The 24,220-nt window shown below is 22.6% G+C and overlaps 4 protein-coding genes across 4 annotated transcripts; 3 read left to right on the plus strand and 1 right to left on the minus strand.

The window, feature by feature from the left end:
- Nucleotides 1–485: 485 nt before the first annotated feature.
- On the plus strand, nucleotides 486–17,054 carry PBANKA_1427800 (peptidase family C50, putative; the record flags this gene model as incomplete). Its single annotated transcript, XM_034567623.1, has 1 exon — nucleotides 486–17,054. The coding sequence occupies one exon, from the start codon at nucleotides 486–488 to the stop codon at nucleotides 17,052–17,054; it is 16,569 nt and encodes a 5,522-aa protein (XP_034424101.1).
- Nucleotides 17,055–17,835: 781 nt separating this feature from the next.
- PBANKA_1427900 (histone acetyltransferase subunit NuA4, putative) lies at nucleotides 17,836–18,150 on the plus strand (the record flags this gene model as incomplete). The annotated part of the gene is made up of 1 exon (XM_034567624.1): nucleotides 17,836–18,150. The coding sequence occupies one exon, from the start codon at nucleotides 17,836–17,838 to the stop codon at nucleotides 18,148–18,150; it is 315 nt and encodes a 104-aa protein (XP_034424102.1).
- Nucleotides 18,151–18,996: 846 nt separating this feature from the next.
- On the minus strand, nucleotides 18,997–21,639 carry PBANKA_1428000 (conserved protein, unknown function; the record flags this gene model as incomplete). Its single annotated transcript, XM_034567625.1, has 1 exon — nucleotides 18,997–21,639. One exon carries the CDS (start codon nucleotides 21,637–21,639, stop codon nucleotides 18,997–18,999), a length of 2,643 nt encoding a protein of 880 aa, XP_034424103.1.
- A 625-nt stretch (nucleotides 21,640–22,264) lies between these two features.
- On the plus strand, nucleotides 22,265–22,441 carry PBANKA_1428050 (conserved Plasmodium protein, unknown function; the record flags this gene model as incomplete). The annotated part of the gene is made up of 1 exon (XM_034567626.1): nucleotides 22,265–22,441. The coding sequence occupies one exon, from the start codon at nucleotides 22,265–22,267 to the stop codon at nucleotides 22,439–22,441; it is 177 nt and encodes a 58-aa protein (XP_034424104.1).
- Nucleotides 22,442–24,220: the final 1,779 nt, after the last annotated feature.

Consider the following 24,220-nt stretch of genomic DNA (forward strand, 5'->3'; position numbering starts at 1 on the left):
TAAATATAAATAATTTAATAAATAATTAAGCAATTATAAACATATATATTTGAGGGAAGAGTTAAATACAATGCTAGAAAATTATATATATTTTTTAATTAGATAAAAATTAATTTATATATACGATTAGTACAATGAATTATGTTTTTCCTTTTAATCTGCCAAATAGGCTATTTAAAAAGAATTAACTCTTAAAAAATAATTCATTTATTAGATATAATTAAAAAAATATTAATAAGCAATAATAAATAGTAATGAATAACAATAAAATAATAACGAGATAGTAATAGAAGCAGCAAAACGGCATACAATAAAGCATATACACATAATGTCCATATGTACAGTCATAATTAAGTTCGAGAAAAAGAAATAAAATAACCAAGCTTTAAATGGAATAAAAAAACTCAAATAATAGATATTCAACCAAAAATTGTAAAGAGTCGAGTAGAATAACAAGACAATAATAAAATTATTGATAGAAAAAGATGATTAATGAGGAATTAAATTTGCATGGGCGGCTAGAGAAGCTAATATCACATGTACTAAAAAATATAGACAATGAACCATATAAATTTGGAGATAATGTGAATAAAAATGTATATGCGCCATTTTATGAGATATGTGGGAAAGAAAATCATATAGAAAAGTTAAGTTATAATGAGATTTTAGAAAAGCATAAAGATAAAAAAAACATTCACAAATATTTATTTTATATGTTTGAATATGTTCACAATAAGATAAATATAAGTCATAATATAAAATATGTAAATTTTTTATATCTTATTTTGAGATATGTTACATATTTTTGGATGTTTTTATCAAATAATGATAAACTGGCTTTAGTTTTTTATTATCATTTTAAGCTTGCAGAATTATTATTTAATTTGAAAATACTTAAATTTTCATATTTTTTAAATATATATGGTGTACAAATTTTTTTCAATATTAAAGCTAAATTAAAAATACAATTTTTGACAAAGGACATAAGTGAGGAAGCTGCGAGCTCCTTAATAAAAGTTGTTATATCGAAATTAAATAAAACAATTTTATTAGAAAATAACAATATTATTAACATTTTAAAAAAAATTGATTTTATTAAATTTAACAGGACAAGTGTAATTAGCAATATAAGTACAGATAATAACACCAATATAGACAATAATAAAGAAATAAATAATAATGATGTTTCAAAAATAAATAAAATTGCGCAAGGGGATGATTCCTCTAATATGCAAACCGAAAGTAGTTTATATAATTATATATGGATAGGTTATTTTGACGAAAATGACAAAAATATATTGAATGGAAATCGTTATAATACTCATAATATTGAAAAAAATGGAAAAATGTCTAATAATAAAAAATCATATTCTTTAATATTAAAACATGATAATATAAAAAATAAATCTAATAATATATTAGGGTCTAATGCTCTTTCAATTAATAGTGCCTATAATATATTTTTAAACTTTGTTCAATTATTTTTTAAAATAACATTCTACGATATTAATACATTTTTACCGTGTCTAAATATATTTAATTTAGATAATTTTTTGATTTATTTTCATATTTACGAAATACTTTCATATCTTGAAACTCTGGAAAAAAAAAACACAACAAATGAAGTTTTGAAAGGCACACAAATTGTATCAGGAAAATCTGATAAAGATATGGACAATGCTTACAATTCTTTGGGTCCCAAGTTAGTTGGGGACGATAACATAGAAAATTTAGTTAATGATTGTGTTTTTTTAAATGTTAATAAAAATACTAAAAAAATATTATGGAGTATTATGTTTGACGAATTACGAAAAGTATTTTGTTCAAATGTGAAAAATGTAAATTATACATTAAAAATTTTTAAGTTGACTTTTAGTTTTTTTTTGTTTGATGAAAAGCAAACATTAAAATATGCAAACAGTATTGAACATTCTGAAGAGTTTTTAAAAAAAAAAGAATATAATTTTACATTTATATCTCAAATATATTTTAAAGAGTTGCTGAATTTTGCAATATCTTTTATTAACAGTTTAAGATACTCAAAATCGATAGCATATGAAATAGTGTATAAAGCTATTTCATACGTATTTTATATGATATCAAAATTAATATGCAACTCAAATAATGATAAAAAAAAATGCATTTTGGTTAATAATGAAAGTAACTTGAGCCTTATATACCTCATTTCATGTGTGTATAAATATTTTAAGAAATTGTATATAGATAAAAATGAATTGGAAAATGGCAGGGATAACAATACCAATAAGGGAGCTACGTATAAAAGTGGAAACCACGCAATTATTATTAACAAAGAGAGTATGGATAAAAAACATGTGAATAAAAAAGAATATACTAATATAGACCATAATAACAAATTAAAATACTCTTTTGTATTGCTAGAAAAGGTTTATCAAAAAATACAGGAATGCTTATATATTTCATTAACAATAGATGAATTTGTTCAAGAACAAACAAAAGATATTATTCCATCAATCGAAGAAAATATTAGAAATGGCTCTAAAAAGAATATTCCAGGAGATTACATAAATGTATGTAATTTATATGCTTGCTTCATTATAAAATTAAATAAGATAAATATGTTTTACTCTAATTTGGATATTATAAAGATTTTGATGGAAAAGGACAAAAATATATATAGAAAATATATATATACTATAAATAAAAATAATGAGAATTTTATCCGATTTGTTTCCTTTTTACTTAATATACATTATGAAGAAAATCAAAATGATTTGGTCTTAAAAAAATATATAGCAAATTTGAAAGGCCCCAAAAAATATAAAAGTAAAAAGCTGATTAAAATTATGAAACCTTATCATTCCCCATTAAAATATATCATTCTGAAGGATGAAATGAATGAAGATGAAGAGAAAAAGAAAAAACACAAAGAAAAAACAAAAAATAGAAAAAGAAGTGGCAACGAAGAGGGACACATAAGTGAGTGTGAGCAGAATCAACGTAGATTTAATAAATCTATAAAATCAGAAATCACACTTAAAAATATGTCTAACAAACATAATTATCGTAGTAGTCTTTTTCAAAATGATGAAGACTGTTTGTCTAAAGAAAACCACCCTTTCAAAGATAAAATTGAAAGCGAAAAAAATGATTTATTTCGAAAATGTTCCTATAAAACAAACAAAGGGGATGCATATAGCGATTCGAACAATAGTGATGATAATAAAAAAACAAGTAGTGAACGTAACAGTGATGATAGTATTTCGAATGAAAACATATATAGTTCAGAAAATTTTGGTAATATGGAAGAAAATATAAGGTATAAACGTGATATGCTTCTTCTCGAAAATTCTCTATTTAGAATCGATAAAAATATTTTGAAAAAAATAAATATCGATTTTCTAAATGTGTGTCATAGCATTATTTTATCCGTCAAAAGATGTATAATAATATCTGATAGTATTTATGAATATTTCAAAAAATATGAAGAATATGATCCAAATTTCAATATATATATTTGTAAGAATATTTTTTCGAATTTTTTAAAACTTAACTTTTTAAATATAAGTATCTTTTCATATGTTTGTGTTAAATTGGGATATGATGATACTTTAAAACAAATGTGCAATTCATCTTTAATATTTTTGTCTTATAGCATATTTGAAAAATATATCAATTTTGTATTAAATCAAGATGTAGAAAAATTAAAAAAACATAAAAACATTTTGCATTTTAGCACAAACAAGCTAAGAAAAACAGAAAAAAACAGTATTATGAAAGGAAAGGCTATCGAGAACAAAAACACCGATAACGGTGGTGGTGAGAAAACAGTTAGTTCTTCTACCAGTTCTATATATTCACATTTATATCTTGAAGATATATATGAAATATTAAAAGATAGGGATCATTATTCATGTGAGGATATGTTTTTATCAGATAAAGATGAATTTACAGAAACATTATATTTAAATGCCCTTTTATTTGTTATTAATGTAATATCGATATGGGAAATATATTTAGAAATACCAATAGAAGTATTAAACAAAATGAAATATACATTTTTTGAATTATTTTATAATACTACAATTAAAATTATCCAATTTATTAAAAAACGTAATGGATACTATTTTATATTAAATATATTAAAATTCGTTTATTTCAAATTTATAAGTTTACCATTTAACCCTATTAATACTTGCACATCAATTAAGTTATATGACTTTTATGAATTTCTAATTAACGAAAATTCTCCTCCTATACACAATATTGACAATCGTCCATTTGATGATGAAAAAATAAATATAAATTCTGTTAGTCCAATGAAATTTTTGAAAAACGCTTCAAATAATGGAAATAGAGATGAATTCACATCGAATGTGCATGATAATAAACAATTCAGCATAAGGAAAACCACATGCCCAAACAATTTATATACTGATAAAATAAATAAGAATAAACACGATATTGCAAATTTTAACAACTTAAGTGCTAGTAACAAAAAAAAGCGAATAAGTATGGGAGGACTAATTCCTGTATTTTTAAATAATGAAGATTCAGAAACGGAAAAAGAAAAAGAAAAAAAAAAAAAACGGAAAACAAATAATGATTATTTATTTTATAATAGCAATCTAGATAAAGACCCTGAAAAACTTTCAATAACTCCTTCAAAAATAAATGTCTTATTCAACAATAATGATAATTTATTTACTAGCGTTAATAAAAATGGCGAACAAAATTATTATGAAAATAATAACGAAATAACACCTAGGCGTAGCAATTATAAAAATGAAAATGAGCAGTTTAGCTTTATTGGCGATAGTGCTATGCATGTAACACCACGAAATGATTTTTCTAATTATGCAAATGAATATAAGGGGAATCAGGCTTGTAATAATATTAATAACGAAAAGAACAACGCAGGTATTTATAGAAATACATACTTGAACAATTATTACATACCTCATATTGACCTTCTGTTTATTATTTTAGATATGATCATATATTATTATTTTGATAAAAGAAAATATAAAAAAATAATATTAATTGTTAATAATTTGTTTAATAATATCATTAGAAAATGCGATTATAACACAAAAGAATATTTAAGGTCGTCTATTTCATATATTTATAATTACTACCAACAAATGAATATATGCAATAACAAAATAAATCCACATTGTTGTATGGTTATTAAACATCTTTTATCTATTTATACAAAATCAAAAATATGTCTTTTAAATAAAAAAATTAAGAAACACTTATCTTATGTAAAAGAAAAAAGTACAGATGATGAATCTATGAAATTAAATTATAATGAATTTTATATAAATTTTATTAACCATAATTATTGGAAATATATATTTTATTTTGATAGTATATCAAAAATTGACTACCAATATTATAATAATGAACAAAGTGGTAATCAAACAAATACACACACAGACACAAAAATGACAATGATTAACAATTTGTTATCAATACATATAAATACGTTGCTTTTTGCAATATTATATGATAATTTGTCAAAATATGTTACTCATAATTTTATATTTTTTTTTAAATTCTTAACATTTTTTTATAATAAAGTATGTATAGATATCTTGAATTTAATCAAAAGTTCACATAATTTGGAATTTTTTAATATATATAATTTTGAAAATTATATCACTTATCAAAATAAGGACGAGCATATATTAAACAAGTTAAGAACCTACTTATATAAAGACAATGGTGTAATGAATAGAAGTAGTATCGATGCCTCTTCATACAAAATTCAAGATATAGATAAAACAATAGAGAAAAATAACAGAAATAAAAAAAAGGAAAAAATTCAAAAAGATAAAAAAAAACATATTATTCTTATGGATATTGACGAATTGCTCATTACATATGTACACATAAATTTCATATTTTCGAGATATTGCTGCTATGTTATGTTTTTTAAAAATATATATGCTCAAAAATATGAAATTATATTTAAGCGTAATGCTACGAATGATTATTTTAATAAATTTAAAAATAATAGAGATTTTTTTGATTTCTTTGAATTTAAAGGACACGAAAAAGGAAATGATAAAAAATATATTGACGACAAATATGAAGATAGTAAATATAATAATGAAATTAATGAAAAAATAAAGCAAATATCCTCAATAAAAATTAATCATAATACCAAAAATAATACGATAGCCTATTCTTATAATACAATTTTGAACGAGAATGAAGGTTTAAGCAATTCTGATAATACTAATGATTCTAAATCTACTAGTATTTCAGTAGAATATAAAAACGTTTCAAAAGAGTTATATTATGTGTTTTTAGAGTTTATTTTAGAAATTATAGGATACATAGATATATATGAAATCTATAAAAAAATTCTAAAAAATTGCTACTATGTAATAAAGGCAGAAATGTTTTATAATTATATTTACAATAATATTGAATCTCTAAAAAGATTTTCTTATCTTAACAATGTCTATCATTTATATATGTTATATTACTACATTTTTGTCTGGCCCAATAGTGGCAAAATTCACAACAAACCCATTTGCAAAAACTCAGATGCTACATATTCAGTTGAAACAGATGGAACGTGTAGAAAACAGAACAACAAACGATATAGAATTAAAGAAAATAATAATATATTTTATATTTTTGATCTGAATAATGTATTGAGAGAAAAGTTTAGTAAAAAATATATAAAACTTATGAATGAAAATGATTCTAATTTAGACTGCATAACTGATCGTGAATGGTCTAGTGATAACACTTCTCTTATAGATGATAATAATGATGTTGGAAAATACAAAAAAAAAATATTGGATAATAAAAAAACATTGCACAATTTAAACAAAACTATAAATAAAGATGAAAATTTGGGTGATGAAAAGGATTATTTTTTATGTGGCATATATAACTTTAGATTAAAGTTATATCACCCTAATTACAATGAAATGGAAAAATATATTGGAAATATTAAAAAAGACGATATTTTTAGTACTTTATTAATTATTAATAAAAATTATTTATTTTCTTTAAAAAATATATATACAAAGCTAAATAAATATGTTTATAATTATATTTTAAGTCTTTACTATATAACTTTATATTTTTATTTTGATGACCATATTATAATTAAAAAAAAACTGTCTATTTATTACATTATAAATATGTTTCAAAAAAAATATAAATTATTTTATAGCAAACTTTTTGACAAAGAAAATAATCTTCCATTATTTAATCAAACTATCCGTACTCCAAATTATTCATCTTCTTCATCTGGTTCATCATTTTTCAATTCATCATCAGATTCCTCTGTCTCAGAATCGATTAATCAACCATCACACTCTTATGATAATATTCTTGATAATAGAGAGATAAAACCAAACGGGAAAAAAATCGATTCAGAAATATTTTTCAAATTATTTAAAGTAAAAGATTTAAAAAAAAATATATATCTGATTTTTGAAATTTTTAACAATATATATGATGAATATTATGGGGACATTTATAATAATTCAAATATTGCCAACCATATTGTAACAAAAATAGATATAGAAATAATTGCATATTTTGGAGAAATATACCAAATAATATATATGTATAAAATGTATAAATATTGCATACATCTTTTGATATTGTGTATTATTTTCACATCGAAAATTTGGCTGGTTTATATATTTAGCGAAAAAAATGCGTCCAATCAATTTGATAAGGATGAAAATTATTATAAAGAATTTTTTGGATTATATTATAATGCTCAAGATGAGGAAAAAGGGAAAATAAGCTCAAATGAAAACAATATTAATACGAACAAAAGAAAGAGCAAATATAATAGAAATAGTATAATAAATGTAAATATAGACAATATTAATACGAAAGATAAGAAAATTGAACATGTATTAACAAATAAAAGAACATATTTACTAGATATTGTATATAAAAAAATTACAGAAAATATAAATGACAATAATATTAAAGAGATATATAATAATCTACACAATTATATGCAGCAGTTAATTATGTGCACGTCTATATTTTATATAACATTTATTTGCTTTGAAAATTTATATAAAAATAAATGGAATTTATTTTTTTTAAACTCTGCAAATATTCTTTATCTTTATTATGTCGATTTTAGCGAATATGTGAAAAGTTTTTGTAAAAAATATTGTGATGATCAAGTATATGTCTCCAATTTATTTATTGATAATTTCCATTTGGACTTGATTAATTTGAAATTTGAGGCCTATTCCAAGAGCAGCTCATATAAGACAATGCTAAAACGTAGGACGAACAAAAAGGGGGCATCATCAAAAAATAGTTTAGAAAAAAAAATACAAAGTTTGGGATTAAATTCCAAATATACTGATTCGATAAATGGAAAATATTCAAAAGAAAGCAATACTACTATGAGATATAATAATAAAGAAATGACACAGTTGTATGGTGACAAATTTAATGATCAAAGCAATGATTCCAGATGCGTATACACAAAAAATGAACAGGATAAAATGAACAATACTATGATTACATGGTATCATGAGAATGAAACAGAGAATAAGTATAAAAATAGTAAATTGGATAAGAAAAATACAAACTGTGAAGATGATAATATATATTCAAAATATTTGTTTTTGGATTACTACGATAAAAATGGGATAAAAGGTTGTATAAAAAGCTTAAAAATAATAGAGCAAAAATATAAAGACAATTTAATGGAATTTGTCCAAAATAATATTTGTTTATATTGTAATGTTATAAACTATTTATACAAAAAAAAAAAAAAATATTTAAGTCTTCCTATATATAGTAATTCTCATATAATTTCAATTATATCAATGATGAAATTTTCAATGGTAAATTATTTTACCATATTTAATATATCTTGCACTTTTATGTCTCTTACCTTTGAGCGCCCAGTATATGAATTTGATGGCGAAAGTATTGATAAGTTTAAAGATGTAAAAAAAAATGATTCAAAAAAAAAAAACAATAATAATAGTTGTAATATCCTAAAGTCGATGAAAAAGCTTTATTGTAACATGTTTTTAAACAAAGACATTTTTAGTAAAATAAAATTCGTAAACACTTACTATAAAAAAATATCAAAAATTTTGTATAAAATAAACAACTTTTTTCTTAGTTATGACTATTTAAAAAAGGGAGTACTATTTGTTTGTAGTTTAATTTACTATCCTGAAATTATTCATAATTATTGTTTATTATCGAATATTATCTTAGCTAGTGGTAAAGAAAGGATTGAGTTGTTAACACAAGAAGAAATGTTTTTCGAAAATTTAAATAACGATCTAACTATATATGGAAAAAATAATAATATTAATCAGGACATAGAATCTGGATGTGATGAAAATGAAAGGGAAATAACAAATATAAAGGATTTAAAAACTTATGAAGATCAAGATTTTTATAATATTAATTATAATAAAACTCCTATAAATACATATTTAACTAAAAAAAATGTATATGAATATAAAAATTTATTAACTAGGTTTCTCGACTATTTAAAATTTTTATTAAAAAATCCTGATCATATGAATATTTTCTCCATAAAATATAAGCGAGAAATTTTACATATTTATTCTTTATTTGTATTTAAAAAAAGACAAACAAATCATTACCTAGGTAGTACTAAAAAGCTGAGCAACACTAGAAAAAATGATTATGTTTCCGAAAAATTTGTTGATAATTTTAATATAATCGATAAAGATGAAAATAATAATAAAAAACTCGGAAAAAGGACAACTGTATATTATGAAAAAACAAAGGAAGAGCAAGATAAACAAATAGGAAACACAGAAAATTTAAATACCACATGCACTGATAATAATTACAATGTGAAAGGAAATAGCTTTGATGAAAATATATTAAAATGCTTTAACAATTGTAAAGACAAAAAGAAGGAAAAACGAATATTTTTTAATTTTTTTTGGGAAAATTTATTCCTTATGAATAACAACGACACTGATTTATTTAACACTCTAATTGACAACGAGGATAAAATAGCACACGCTGTAAGCACGTACGCAGTTAAAGATATAAGAAAACTTAAAATCAAGAATATTGAGAAGGATTGCGTATACTTTAACAACCACTTTGTTAAAAATGGGCCCCAAAGGATAATTACCAATAATAAAAGTCATAATGATAAAATGAAAAAAGTAGACAATGTTAAACCAAGAAAATATGAGGGAAAAAATAAAAAGGATGAGGATAATTGGCATTACTTCAGTGACTTTATAGCATCAAAGAAATCATTTAAATTAAACGATATGTCAGTTTTAAATTATTTGTATTTAAATTATGAATTTGATAAAAATATAACATATTTAAATAATTATATAAATAATAGATTGTTTACTTATAAATGTAAAAGAATGAATTCCTATTTTATCAAAATATTATTATATTATATAAATTTAATATTTTTAAAAATAAAAAATATATTTTGTGATGACTGTATATATACAATAAAAAAACAGCAGTCCCTTAATTCATCGGCTAATAATTGCTCTTATAATGTTTTTTTTTTCTTGTTCTTAAATATTATTAATAGATTTAATATATCAAAAGAAAAATTAAATTCAATATTTAATAATTACTTTCCAGGAAATACACACTGTGGCATGTATGCTAATATATTACAAAAAATAGAAAATGAACGTTCAGAATATATTACTTCAAAATATGGGGACACTACTAAAGACGAAGATATATATTTAGATAGAAACATTTTAAATAATAAAATAAATATTGAAAAAAATGATAAACAAAAATATACAAAATCAAATGAAAACGATAAATACCACAATAATTATAACAAAGAAATGTTTCTTAAATTGGTAGATATATTTTTATATCCAGAAAAACGTTGCAGCTACTTCGAGATACTAACAATTTGCTATCAGTTCTTAATTAATATGAAAGATCCAAAAAATAAAGTTCATAGAAAAAAATTTAAAGGTAAAATGTACCATCTGTTGAAAATTATTATTGAGAACAAAGGAAAAATAAAACAAACTTTTCTTTGCAAAAATATGGAAAAGGAAAATAATAACTTTGAAAATAGTGGTTTTGATCATAAAATCATAAATGAAATAGACAATGCAAATGAAAACCCAATTTTTCACATACAAACAGCTTTGATATATTTATCTCTAGCATTGTATAACACATATAAAAAATCTTTTACGCATGAAATGCGAAAAGTTGCTCAGTTTTTTTTAGATTTTGTTTTTTTCTTTATAGAGAACATAAAAAATAGTTTAATCATACTGCAAATAATTGAATCATATTCCAAGGATTATATTTATACCGAAGATAGTAAAAATAACAATGATGGTGATGTGAAAAAAACAAAACAAAGCAATATTAATGTTTTTGATAATGATTGTTATAATAGTGATACTAAAATGATTATATTTATGGTAAAATTTTATTTTAGGAAATTATTATCTTTACTTTATTTATATACAGACGAATTAATATCATATACTATTAAACATAATATTGATCATGAAATATCCGCAAAAGAATACTCTAGAAAAACACATCCGTTTTATCTATCTATTGATTATATATGTAATTATGATGATTCTATATATTCAAAAGAATTAAGCGAGTGTTGTATTTATTGGGACTATGCAATTATAACAATGAGTCATGATAAATGTGATTTATATATTGCAAGGTATCTTAAAAGTTTTTTATTACTACTATCCCATTTTGTTAAAAAATCTGCAGAATGTGAAAATATTTTATTGGATCATAAATATACTAATATTAATAATTTGCCAACTACTTCTATAAATGGTGAATATAATGCGGATGCTCTAAATACTAAAGACAGTATATACTATTTTAATAATGCAATTTATAATTTATTCAATACATATAATAATATCGAATCTTTTGAAAATAATATTTGGATTGATAAAAATGTCATACTTGAAGATAGAGATACAATTATTTCATTAGTTGGCACATTTCATTGGTATTTAAGACAAAGCAAAAGGAATAGAGAGCTGCGAGAAAAAAAGGAAATAATACAGGTATCTACAAATTCTGATAAAATACCTTCAATTCTATGTGGCAAAGTAAATGTAGAAAATGAGAATTTTCGTAAAAATGGTGACAATGACAGCGAAAAAAAAAGAGTAAAAACAAAGAAAAATAAAATAAAAAATAGCAACATTAGTAATGATAATAGTGATTGCGATAATGATACATACATGGAAAAAAACAAATACAAAAATAATAGAAATATATTTTTTAATTTTGATCCGTTTTATTCTATGCCAAACGAATATAATACAGATTCTTATTCAAATGATAAATACAAAGGAAATTTTCATAATAAAACTAACATTGATCATAATAGCTGTGATAAGAAAAATAAGGTTATAAAAGAGAACCCAAAAATAATAAATAAATTGTTTCAATTTTATTACACCTTTAACGACGCTAGTAAATGCATTAATATAAAAAAAAATGAATATGTGCATATAGATAAAATCCATTTAAATATAGAAAAATACACATTTGACGAAAAATGGAATTATATAAAAAAATTAGAAAAACTTTTAAAACAATATCAGCATATGATAAAAATTTTATGTGAAATTTTATATGTAACTAAAAATATTAATAAAGATATAATAAATTTAAAAATGTTTATAGATTTATGGTGGAATAATAGATATACATTAGAACATCATTTAAAATTGCTAAATTTAGATATATCAAATACCTTAGGATTTTCTATACATAAATTAATGTCTACTCCTTTAATTTCTATCAACATAAAAAGAAATATTACATTGCAACAAAATTATAATTTTAATAGTGATATTAATACTAACCAGCTAATTGAAACTAACGAAGGATCTAATATTAAATTACATAATGATGAATCATATAATAATATATCGCTAGTTAATAATCAAAAATATTATTTGAAGACAAATTTTGACATATTTGTAATTCTTTATTATTATGCTCATATTTTGAATATTATTTCTTGGATTAATAAATGGTATTTCTTTTTTCTTCCTTTTAAATATTGGGATAATGTAAATATTATAAACGTTATAATAAATCTGACAATTTTTTCGATCATTATGAAAAACTCAAATATCCATATTTCAAAGGTAAAGAAAAAATATATAACAGGAAATACTCGAATTAAGATGTCGAAAATTTCAAGTAATATTAAAGGGGAAAGTTCTAATGGGGACGAGAAATTTAGTAAAGAAAAAAGACCAGAAAAAAACATGCGACATTCTATGTTGGATAAGGCAAAAAGTGCTGATGAAAATAGTGACGACAATAATAATATTACAATTGATGTAGACATAACACAAATCGAAAATAAAGCTATAACATCATATTTGCCATTTACAAATAAAGACATTGAAACTGTCTTATCAAATGATCAAAAAAAACAACGAAGAAAAACTTCTAATTATATTAAAAATCATGAATATCACAATAAAAAAAAAGGAGGGGAGCATATACTTATGCAAAATTTAAAAAATTATCTTCCTCCGGGTGAGTATGACCCAATTAAAAGCGAATTTATTCAAAATATGATAGAACAATCGGACATATTTAAGAAATATAATGACTTTAAGCAATTTATCAATACATCAGAAGATGAAAAAAGCGATAAAACGAACACAAATTTACGCCTTTTTAATAAAGATGGTAAAATTGGGCGAAGGAAAACGACAAATATAAATAATACGGATAATGATGAAGTAAAAAATCAATTTCTAAATATTTATTCTATTATAGATGAAGAACAAAAAAAATTACAAAAAATGTCATCAAAAATTTATGAACAGTTAAAAAAAAATGGAAATAGTAATTTTGGCATAGTAACGAATAAAAAAGAAAATGGTAAATTGCTAAAAACATTAAAAAGAATGACGATATGTGGAAATGGAAATTTGAATCATAATGAGAGTGATAAAGATGTTTTAGGAGGTGTAAAAGATAATACTTTTTATTTGAATTATTTAGATCTACAAAAAAAATGTGAAAAAGGTTTAATACATTGCTCTTTTTTAAAATTGAGAATGTATTTATATAATATATTAAATGTTGTATTTGAAACTAATAATGCAAATCCAAATGATATTTTTAATATTTTTAATAAAATTACTCATTCGTTTATTGTTGATGTTATAAAATGTGATATGCACAAGGATAAAAATGATAGTGAAAAATTTATATATTCAAAAACCGTCGACCAAAAAATGATAAGAAAAAACCCAATTATTATATATTTACATAATAACTTAAATAGAATTCCTTTTGAGAATTTACAGCCTTTAAAAGATTCTTATATTGTTCGTGGAGTGCAAAAAAACGTAACTTCTTATTTATACGATCGTCTATTAAGACAAATTAATAAGAGTGAAATTGAAAAAAAGGAAAAAGATAATTATAGTATTTCTCATTTGAAAATAATTACTGAGGGATATACAAATTGTGACAACAATAAAAATGTTGAAAGTAGCGCTAGTTCCAATAAAAACATATATGGTAATAACCAATTTGGTAAGGATTACACGGCAAGAAATCACCCACCAAAACGTGAAACTGTTAATACGTACAAAAATGAACAAGCGAGAAAATCGATTTACAATGCCTCAAAACATATATCAGACATAAATGGAAAATCAAAAGAAACAAATAATATTAACCATAAATATGATAAATTAAAAGATAATCTAAAAAATGAAGAAAATATTTTCAATGAACAATTTATGAAAAAGACACGTCATTTTTTGTTTAATTATGACACCCCAAATAAGCAATATGGCAAAACAGACATCGAAAAAAACTTCAATGAACATTTTGACGACATAAAAATACCATATACCAATAAAGATTATATTAATAGTGAGCATGATCAAACAAAAAGCGATGAAAAGCATATAAAAATAACAAAAACTTTTCAGGATAACAAAAATAAATACAATTTTATTGTTACAAATTATGAAAAGGGAGAAGGCCAACAAAATGGAAATAAAAATGAGGATAACATAAAAAAAAATAAAATTAAAAATGAAAATATTAGTTACTTTAATAGTAAAAAATACATAACGAAAAATGAAAGGGATACACTTGAAAAAAAAAAAAAGGAAAAAGGAAAAAGATCTAGAAAAAGTATTTCTATTGAATACTCATTTTTAAACCCTTTTAATGATACAAATAATCCCAATGTATTACAAATAGCAAAAAAAAAAAATGAAATGCCAACCTCAGCGGACAATGAATTATCTAATAATTCGCTTATACTTAATGATAGACAAAAATTAAGCCGAAGTTCTCTTAAATATATTGATGATACCAATAATAATAAAAAAAAAGGAGATGATTATAAAACAAAAAATCTAGAACAATCTATTTTACGTTCTGAATATTCTTCCTCTTCTAAATCATCAATAGAATTAGTTCAAAATGAAAACGAACTTCAAAAAATATTTATGAATGTAAGAAAATCAATGAATTTCCACAATGTTATGAGTTCATTTAAACAAAAAACCGATGAATATAATTTTTTAATTTCACAAAAAAAAAGAAAAAGTGTAAGCGAGTCAGAAGCATACTATGATAAGGATAATTTTTGGGGGAAGGTTTTAAATAAATCAACGAATAAAACAAAAAAAAATAAGAGAAGAAGCTATTCATCAGAAAGAGAAATAGTTCCCAAAATAGAAAAAACACCATATATTAAATATGTTCCATATTATATTAAAAGCGATCGATTTATAGATCCTAAAAGAAGTAATATATTTTATGTAATTGACCCTAATGGCGATTTAAAACGAACTCAAAATGCTACATATCCATTTATATATTTTAGAAACCAAAAAAAATCCAAACATAAAAATTGGAATGGCTATTCTGGAACTTTTCCTTCTGAAAAAATTATATTAAAAAATTTATGCACAAATGATTTGTATATATATTGTGGACATCAGGGTGGGGAACAATATATTAGTAAAAATGATATACAGGCTTCCATTCAAATAAATGACAAAGAATATATTGAAGATGAAAAAAAAAGACAAGGGAAAAGTAGAAAGAGCAAAATCCACAAAATTAGCAAAGACAATGAAAATAACGAAAATACCTTGACCCGTTATGAAAAGGAAAAAATATATATAGAACAAAAAATGAATAATTTAATGACAGACAGTACTGACAAAAAAAGACGAAGAAATTCCTGCAAAGTAAGCTTAAAACCGCCTACTTCGAAAACCGGAACAATGAAAAGAAAAACTGTTGCTAATTTTAACGAAATATACGGTGTTACTGATTTGAAAAAAGTAAGCACCCAAAATATACAAGACTCTGATTTAAATAAAAATGGTGAAATATATATAGAAGATGAACATGACGATAAAAATATTATTCAAAGAACAGAGAATGGAATAAAATGTTGTGTATTTTTAATCGGATGCAGTTCTGGTTTAGTTTCGTCCCATGGGTGCGATTTGGATGCTTGGGGTACCCCATATGATTATGTTATAGGGGGGTGTATTTTTATTTTTGGAAATTTATGGAATATAACAGATGGAGAAGTTGATGGATTTACTCAAAACTTTTTTTGGAAATGGACTCAACCAAATAGTTCATCCTTATTTTATCCAAACTGTGATTATAATAAACTTAAAATGACAAATGCACGTGAAATATCTTTTAATACTTTTACAAAAATTCTAAAGAAAATCATAAAAACAAATGATGAACAAATAATTGACCAAGAATATAATGATAATTCATCCATAATGGTTGATGACAATTTTATTACTATGGATTTGGACATATATAGTTATATTAAGAAAAATGATTTTTTTTATAAATATTTTCAAAAATTTTATTCATGCCCTATTATATTAAACCAAAATTTATTAAGCATAAATCAAAATAGAAAATATACTTGGTTAAGTATCACAGAAGCTTTAGTTGAAGCTAAACAATACTGTCGTCTACCGAACACAACTGGCTCTGCTGTGGTCATATATGGCATACCGCTTTGAAAGTGGTGAATTATGAATACATAATATATATATATTCGTTTTAATGTCATTTTATTATTATTTGATACTATTATACCTTCCAATGTCATGAAAATATATATTTTCCCATGTTTACTGCGTACATTTGTTTTTATTTATTTTTCCCTAAAGTCGCAAGCTATGAATATATATTTTATTTATAAACCAACTTGAAAACTATTTGTATATGAATTAGGCATATATAAAATTATATATATATATATATATATATATATATGCATAAATGCTTATAGTATACCATAATATTGTGTTTAAATGATAATAAACAAAAGATCTGTCACCAAAAATACAAAAAAATCGGAGTCGATTTGTGAAATGTATTTGCTAGAAATAATACAAAAAAATTCAATTATCACGTTTAATAAAATGAGCATATAATATTTTTTGGGGGGGGGTTAAAAATTTAATATTTTTTTTTTATAATAAAAAAAAATAGAATTAGCCAACTTTTTGAAAAAAATATCATATATATAAAAAGGATAATAAAATGCGAATAAATAATTGCTTAAACGAAAAAAAAAAATGTTGGAAACATAATTTTATATAAAAATATGTACATATTTTTATATAATAAACATGATTTATGTAACTAAGTAATTATATATACATAAGTATATATATAATAACAATTGTTAATTACACTTTGGAAAAATATATTAATTTAAGGGGAGTTACGGATTTTAATAAGAACTATAGATTTTTAATGTCCTCTCTTACATTTTTTTGTAGTTGATAAAACAAAATGAAGCATAAAGTTAAAAAAGATATTATAAAATGCAAAAAAAAATTGGAAAATTCAATAAAGGCTTTAGAAGAAAAAATATTTAGGCTTGAAACAGAATATCACAAAAATTGTAATGTTGATGGAGGAAACTTGCTCAAAGGCTGGGACAGTTATTTAAGAAAAACACAAATCGAACCACTATGTTTTAAAACCTTTAGAGATGATTATAGTGATGCATACATCGAAAGAATATTATCATTAACATCATGTACATCACCAGCCAATGCTTTATTTCAAAATGTACATATAGAAAAGGATAGCCATCATTTATAAAAAATTGAAAAATAATTACAAATTAATTAGCATCCCATTATGCCAATAAAATAAGTTGAACATCATCTTATATAGGTTGCCAATATAAAGAACGAAGCCTACCAGTATATATTCAGTCGAATATAAATATACTAATTTCACTGAATTAATTGATGATAGTATAGGACGATGCGCAGTTACTGGATAATATTATTTTAACAAATAGTGATTTATTATGGACAGTTTTTATGTATATACAGAATATAATATGTTTTATAAATGCGAAGAACCATAACAATTTTATTATAAAAATTTTATTTTGAAGAATGAAATATATAATTTGTCTTATAGAGGTGTTTTTTTATTAAAAATAAATATATAAACGCATGCAGAATTAATTATAAGAATAAAATAACTATAAATATGTAGGTTATTTTTTCTTTCTCTTATATTTTTATAACGATTACAAACAAATTTATAAAAAGAAGGTATTTTCAATAATAGATAATACCATTTTTAAAATGGTATTGTAACAAACAGAAATCATATAAAAATATTGAATTAAAAAAGAAGTCAACATTAAAAAATAAATTTACGTTTATATAATGTAGTAAATAATTATCTTAATTTTGTTATGAAAATAAACTTATCCTCGAATAAATATGCATGGTCTGCATATAAATACATTTACAGACATACACAAAATATTTCATATATAATTATTATTTGCATCATTTTTTTTTGTGAATTAGCATGTTATTGCTTTCATTTAACGAAAAAAATCTCTGTATTTTTAATTATTAATATGCATTATATATGTAGACGTTTTTATATGCTTACATATTTAATAAATTTTATTTTTTTTATTCATTTTTCTAAAATTTTTTTTTTAAACAAATTAATTTTCATTTTTTTTTGTAAAACTCGTTTTCTTCGAATAAAATGTTTTTTTCTTTTTCTTCTTGGCCTTATATATTTTTCTGATATATGTTTAACATCAGTCCATCCTTTATCGGGCAATATTTTAAAAAAACGTCCCTTGAAAAAAAAGGAATTTTTTTTTCTAGTTTTCCATGGTAATTCCCATAATGCTTCATTGTTTTGCTCTTTATCAATTTCTTCAAAATTCTCATCTTTATTTGAATATAAAGTTAAGTTACTTTCTTGCTCTTTCTCAGATTTCACTAGGGTTGTTTGTAACTTAAACGACGATTTATTTAATTTATTAAATCCTTTGTAGACATAAATATCACAGTTGTCATCTAGAATAAAGTTGAAATGTTCGTTTGATTTTTTATCGGTTGTTTTTTCACTATTTTCGAAATTACCACTCGTTTCCATTTCATAATTACACGATTCTACGTGTGTTTCTTTACATATAATACTATTTGTTTCGATATTGTTTTCTTGGGATTCTTTTCGATTTGTACAATTATCTTCATCATATTCTTCTTCTATTCCTTCTTTGTTCAATTCCACAATTTTGATTTCTTGTATTAAATTACTACATTGTTCTTCCAGCTGGGTAGCTTTCAAATGTGAACGTGTTAATTTTTTCTGTTCTTTTTCAATAAAGTGTTCAAGAGGGAGCCCTGTATACTCTGCTGATAAAATAGCGTCATATATTTTGGGTCGTTTAACATTATTATTCATACTCAACTTATTACTATTATGATTATAATTGATGTTAATTTTTTTCGTTTTCGAATGATCTTCTAGGTCCATTAAATAATTAAGCTCATCAGTTTTTTTTTCACCATTAAAATCTTGTGAATATGGAATATGACCCCTCATTTTAAGCTGTATGTACATATCTTTTTTAGCTGAACATTCTCCTAATAATTTAATGTAGGATGACAAATGATACGGGTGGGTTAATATACTTGGTATTTTCCTTATTCCCATATTATTTTCATATCTTACAAAATCAAATAATCGTTTTCTAAAATATTTATCATACATATTAACAATAAACGATCTTGAGAATGTTCCATACGTTCTTACATAATTTACTAAGAACGGTATACTAATTGTTTCATAACATCGTGAAAAAAGCGAAATTATTTCTGCATTATGGCTACTTGTAATTACTTGGCTTAAATAATTAATCATATTTTCGTAAGAAACTTGAGAGTATTTGTCTCTATACATACCTAACCTAGTTATTATTTTTAAGCATAATTCAGCGCTACAATTTTTTACAATTTTATATGCAAATAGGTTATTTAAAACATTGCATGGCAAACTATCAATGTTTAATATTTTTATTGTTTCAATTTTATCATAGTTTTTGGCTTTTCTATTATTATTATTATTATTATTATTACTGTTTCTTCTTTTATAAAATGGTTCTTGCAATTTTTCATAATTAAGAGAATCAATTATTTTTTTATAGTATTCTTCTTTACTTTTTTCATTATTGAATATATTTGTTTCTTTAGATAAGTGTTTAAATTTTTTGGACAATTCTTTTGATATGTTTAATTTGCATAAAATTGAATTTCTATATTTTATTAAATTTTCTTCGTTTTTCTCAAAATACTCTTTCATTTTGTTCGCTTCTTTCATTTCTTCTTCGTATATTTTCTTAACAATTGAATTACTTAAAATTGCATTTTTTTTTAATTTATTTCTTTCTATAGTATCAACTAAATTTTCTGCATATATACCATCTTTACAATTTGTTTCATACTCTAGTTCATTTTCTTTCCTTTCAATTTTTAAACTTGTGTTTTCTCCATTTTTTATTTTATTACCTTTTCTTTTCATATGATCGAGTTCATTTTCATTAGAATTAAAATCATTAGAGGTTGAACTTTTACAAAATTTATCGTCATGAAGACATGTATCTTTTTTATATTTTTTTGTAGTTGAAATAGAACTAAATATATTCTTACCAACGTCAGTATATACACTATTTGCTGAAGTATGCCATAAATTTCCAATAAAGCTTGAATTCAGATTATTTGTAAATAACAACGAATCAATATCATCATCGAGCTCTTCAAACGCTTCATTTTGTGTATTTTCCTCATAATATGCGCAATTGTTTTCTTCATTAGGCGAATTAAAATTTTCATTATTATTTTTATCTTCACCCTGATAATTGTCTTCCCTGTTGTTTACGCAATAACTTTCAGATGAATCCTCATCTACACACTCATTGTTTTTATTTTCATAGTTTATATCTTTAGAGGATGTGTTATTTTCTATATCAAAAGTTGTGTACTTAAATCTTTTTTGGATTGTAATTTGCTGAGCAAATCCGACTTTTCTAGGTTTTTTTTTTGCCTGATTTTTTTTCAAAGTGCATACCCCTCTTTTTTGATTTTTCTCAATATTATATAAGCGTGCCCATTTTATTTCTTTGATATCCTCAGTGTAATAATTTGTACTAACCGAATTACACCTTTTACATATGAGTGAATTATTATTTCGATTATTTAATAAAGCTATATTCAACTTTAAACATTGTAAATACTTAATTGATAAATTATTTTTTAAAAACATTTCAAATATACATTTATAATGTAATTCATTTTCCCCTATTATTTAAAAAAAATTAAAACAAGAAATTCATAAATAGTATCATATTTAATAACATCAAAATTTAATTTTAATTTTGTAAAGCTTTATTTGATGGTTGAATGTTATATATATTTTATCACTTCTTGGCTTACATATATTTTATTGATTTTTTTAATATGCACTTATGTACATATTATTTTTTTTATTGAATAGTTAATATTTTTTGAATTAAAAAAAAATAATTAATAATAAAATAATAAATGTTTAAATGAAGAATAAATAGACTTATTTTATGTTTTTTGTCATTCAAGTGATTTATAATTTACGGTGTTTTAAATTTATCGTATTTTAATTATTGCATTTCAATTTGACATTCAAGAAAAAAAAGGAAGAACGAAGAGGAAAACACATTTACATATAGTTAAAATTATAATGAAAATCATTGACTTTCAGAAAATTCTTTATAATTGTAATTTATATAAAAATTAAAATTATAAAAACTAATTTATATTACACTGGTACCTTCAATTTAATTAAAACAGCTATTAACAGAATTGTAAAATATACACACAGTAAATACCACATTTTCATTAACCATACTATTGAAATGGCAATACTATATCATACATTTTCTACCATATGGAAAGATATTAAAAGTTTATATAAACCTTATACAGCTTTTTCGTTTCTATTTTTCCCATGTGCTATAAATGTATATGGAATTTATAAATTCATGGATTCTAATCTTCCCTCAAATGACAATGTGTGTGCAGTAAACGAATAGCTAAAGAGATTCAATGGTAAGGAATAAAAATGTAACATTCATTTTTTTAAGATATAAAAAAACAATATAATAAAAAGAAAATTACATAGTAAAAAAATAAATACTTACGCCTTTCTATATACCCCAAAAAATTGTTTTTTTCACGCCTGGGAATGTTAAGAACATAAAATAGGGAAATCATATTAGTCATCATGATGAAATAAAGCATACATAGAAATAAGATATTAATTATAGGGGAAAAAGTAAATTATAACGTTATGAAGAAGATCAGCTATAAGCCTGCAAGCTGAAAAGCTCGCGTTTTATATTTACAGAAATACACGTTTTGAAAAGAAAAAAATGCACATATTTTTTTAGTGTAGATTCCTTTTTATGGAAAGGAATTATTTTTATTCGAATATTTTATGTATTATCATATTTTTTTTCATGAGATTATTTAAAAAAAATGGGAATATTTTGATATATATATATATATATTATATTATTATAAACTCCCTTTTTTATTTATTGGATTTTTTTACTGCTTTTAGAAATATCCCATTAAACATCGCTTTATATGCATTATATAATATATGAGAAAAGTAATCGAATAATAATAGCGATCATAATATAAATAACATAAATTATTTTTTGGAAATGTGATAATATTTCACCAATATTATGCATACACATATAAATTATGAGAATAGAGAATATGAAATTATATATGTAATTTAGAATAAGATATAATTTTTATATGTGGCATTGATAATATTAGTACTCAGACAATACAAATGATAGTATATCTTTTATATATATAATAAGAACACTTGTATAATTATAAGTTTTTTTTATCATTTAATATATACTATATTAAGTTTTCTTATATATAAGAATAGTATTTTTCTTTAAATGCTATATACAGTATTAAGAGATATGCATTCATATGAATTTTTTAGTATTTAAAATATGTTAAGAAAAATGGCATTGGTACGGTGAATAATGCTGCTATCAATATTATATCATATACGGGAAATAAAAAAAACATAGAAAACATGTATTTCCTTCTGATCAATGAATAAACTTATTTTAAATTCGGTAAATCATATATAAGTATATATATGCATATGCTTATAGCAAGCTTTCACAGAAACACACCATATTTGTAATAAGATTATGTAAAAATAAATATACATATATAAGTCTATAACCATATTAATAGAATATTTGTATTTCCACTCCCTGTTAATAAATACAGATCAACAATCTTATACGAAAGTAGAGTTAAGTAACAAAATCATAACATGACATTAACCAATAGACATTTATAATAATACTATATATTTTGTGTGAAATCCGTTTCAGTTGATAAATATATACTATTTTGCGTTTAAATATTATGATTTGATTTATTACTATATTTCATTTATAGTTATCGTTATTGCACATATATTTATTTATTATTTTATTTTTATTATATTGTGGGAAAAAATATTCAGTAAAAAAATAATTCGTTTAAAACAATCAAGGTGATTACTACCAAGGAAGAAGCAGAAAAATTATGCATTATTTTATAACCATTAAGCATTATATTTTATTTCTTTTTATACATAATGTGAAATTTTATACTTTGTTTGAGTTTTGCATATATTAAAATACACAGAATAAATAAAATGTTATGATAATTTCTCATATAAAGTATATAATATTAAAAAGAAACATTTCATTATTTTCAAAATAAAATGCTAAGAACAACTAGAAACGGTGCTACAATATTTGCGAATTTTGATATATATTATG

This window comes from Plasmodium berghei (genome assembly GCF_900002375.2).
Source record: "Plasmodium berghei ANKA genome assembly, chromosome: 14".
Lineage (NCBI taxonomy): Eukaryota > Apicomplexa > Aconoidasida > Haemosporida > Plasmodiidae > Plasmodium > Plasmodium berghei.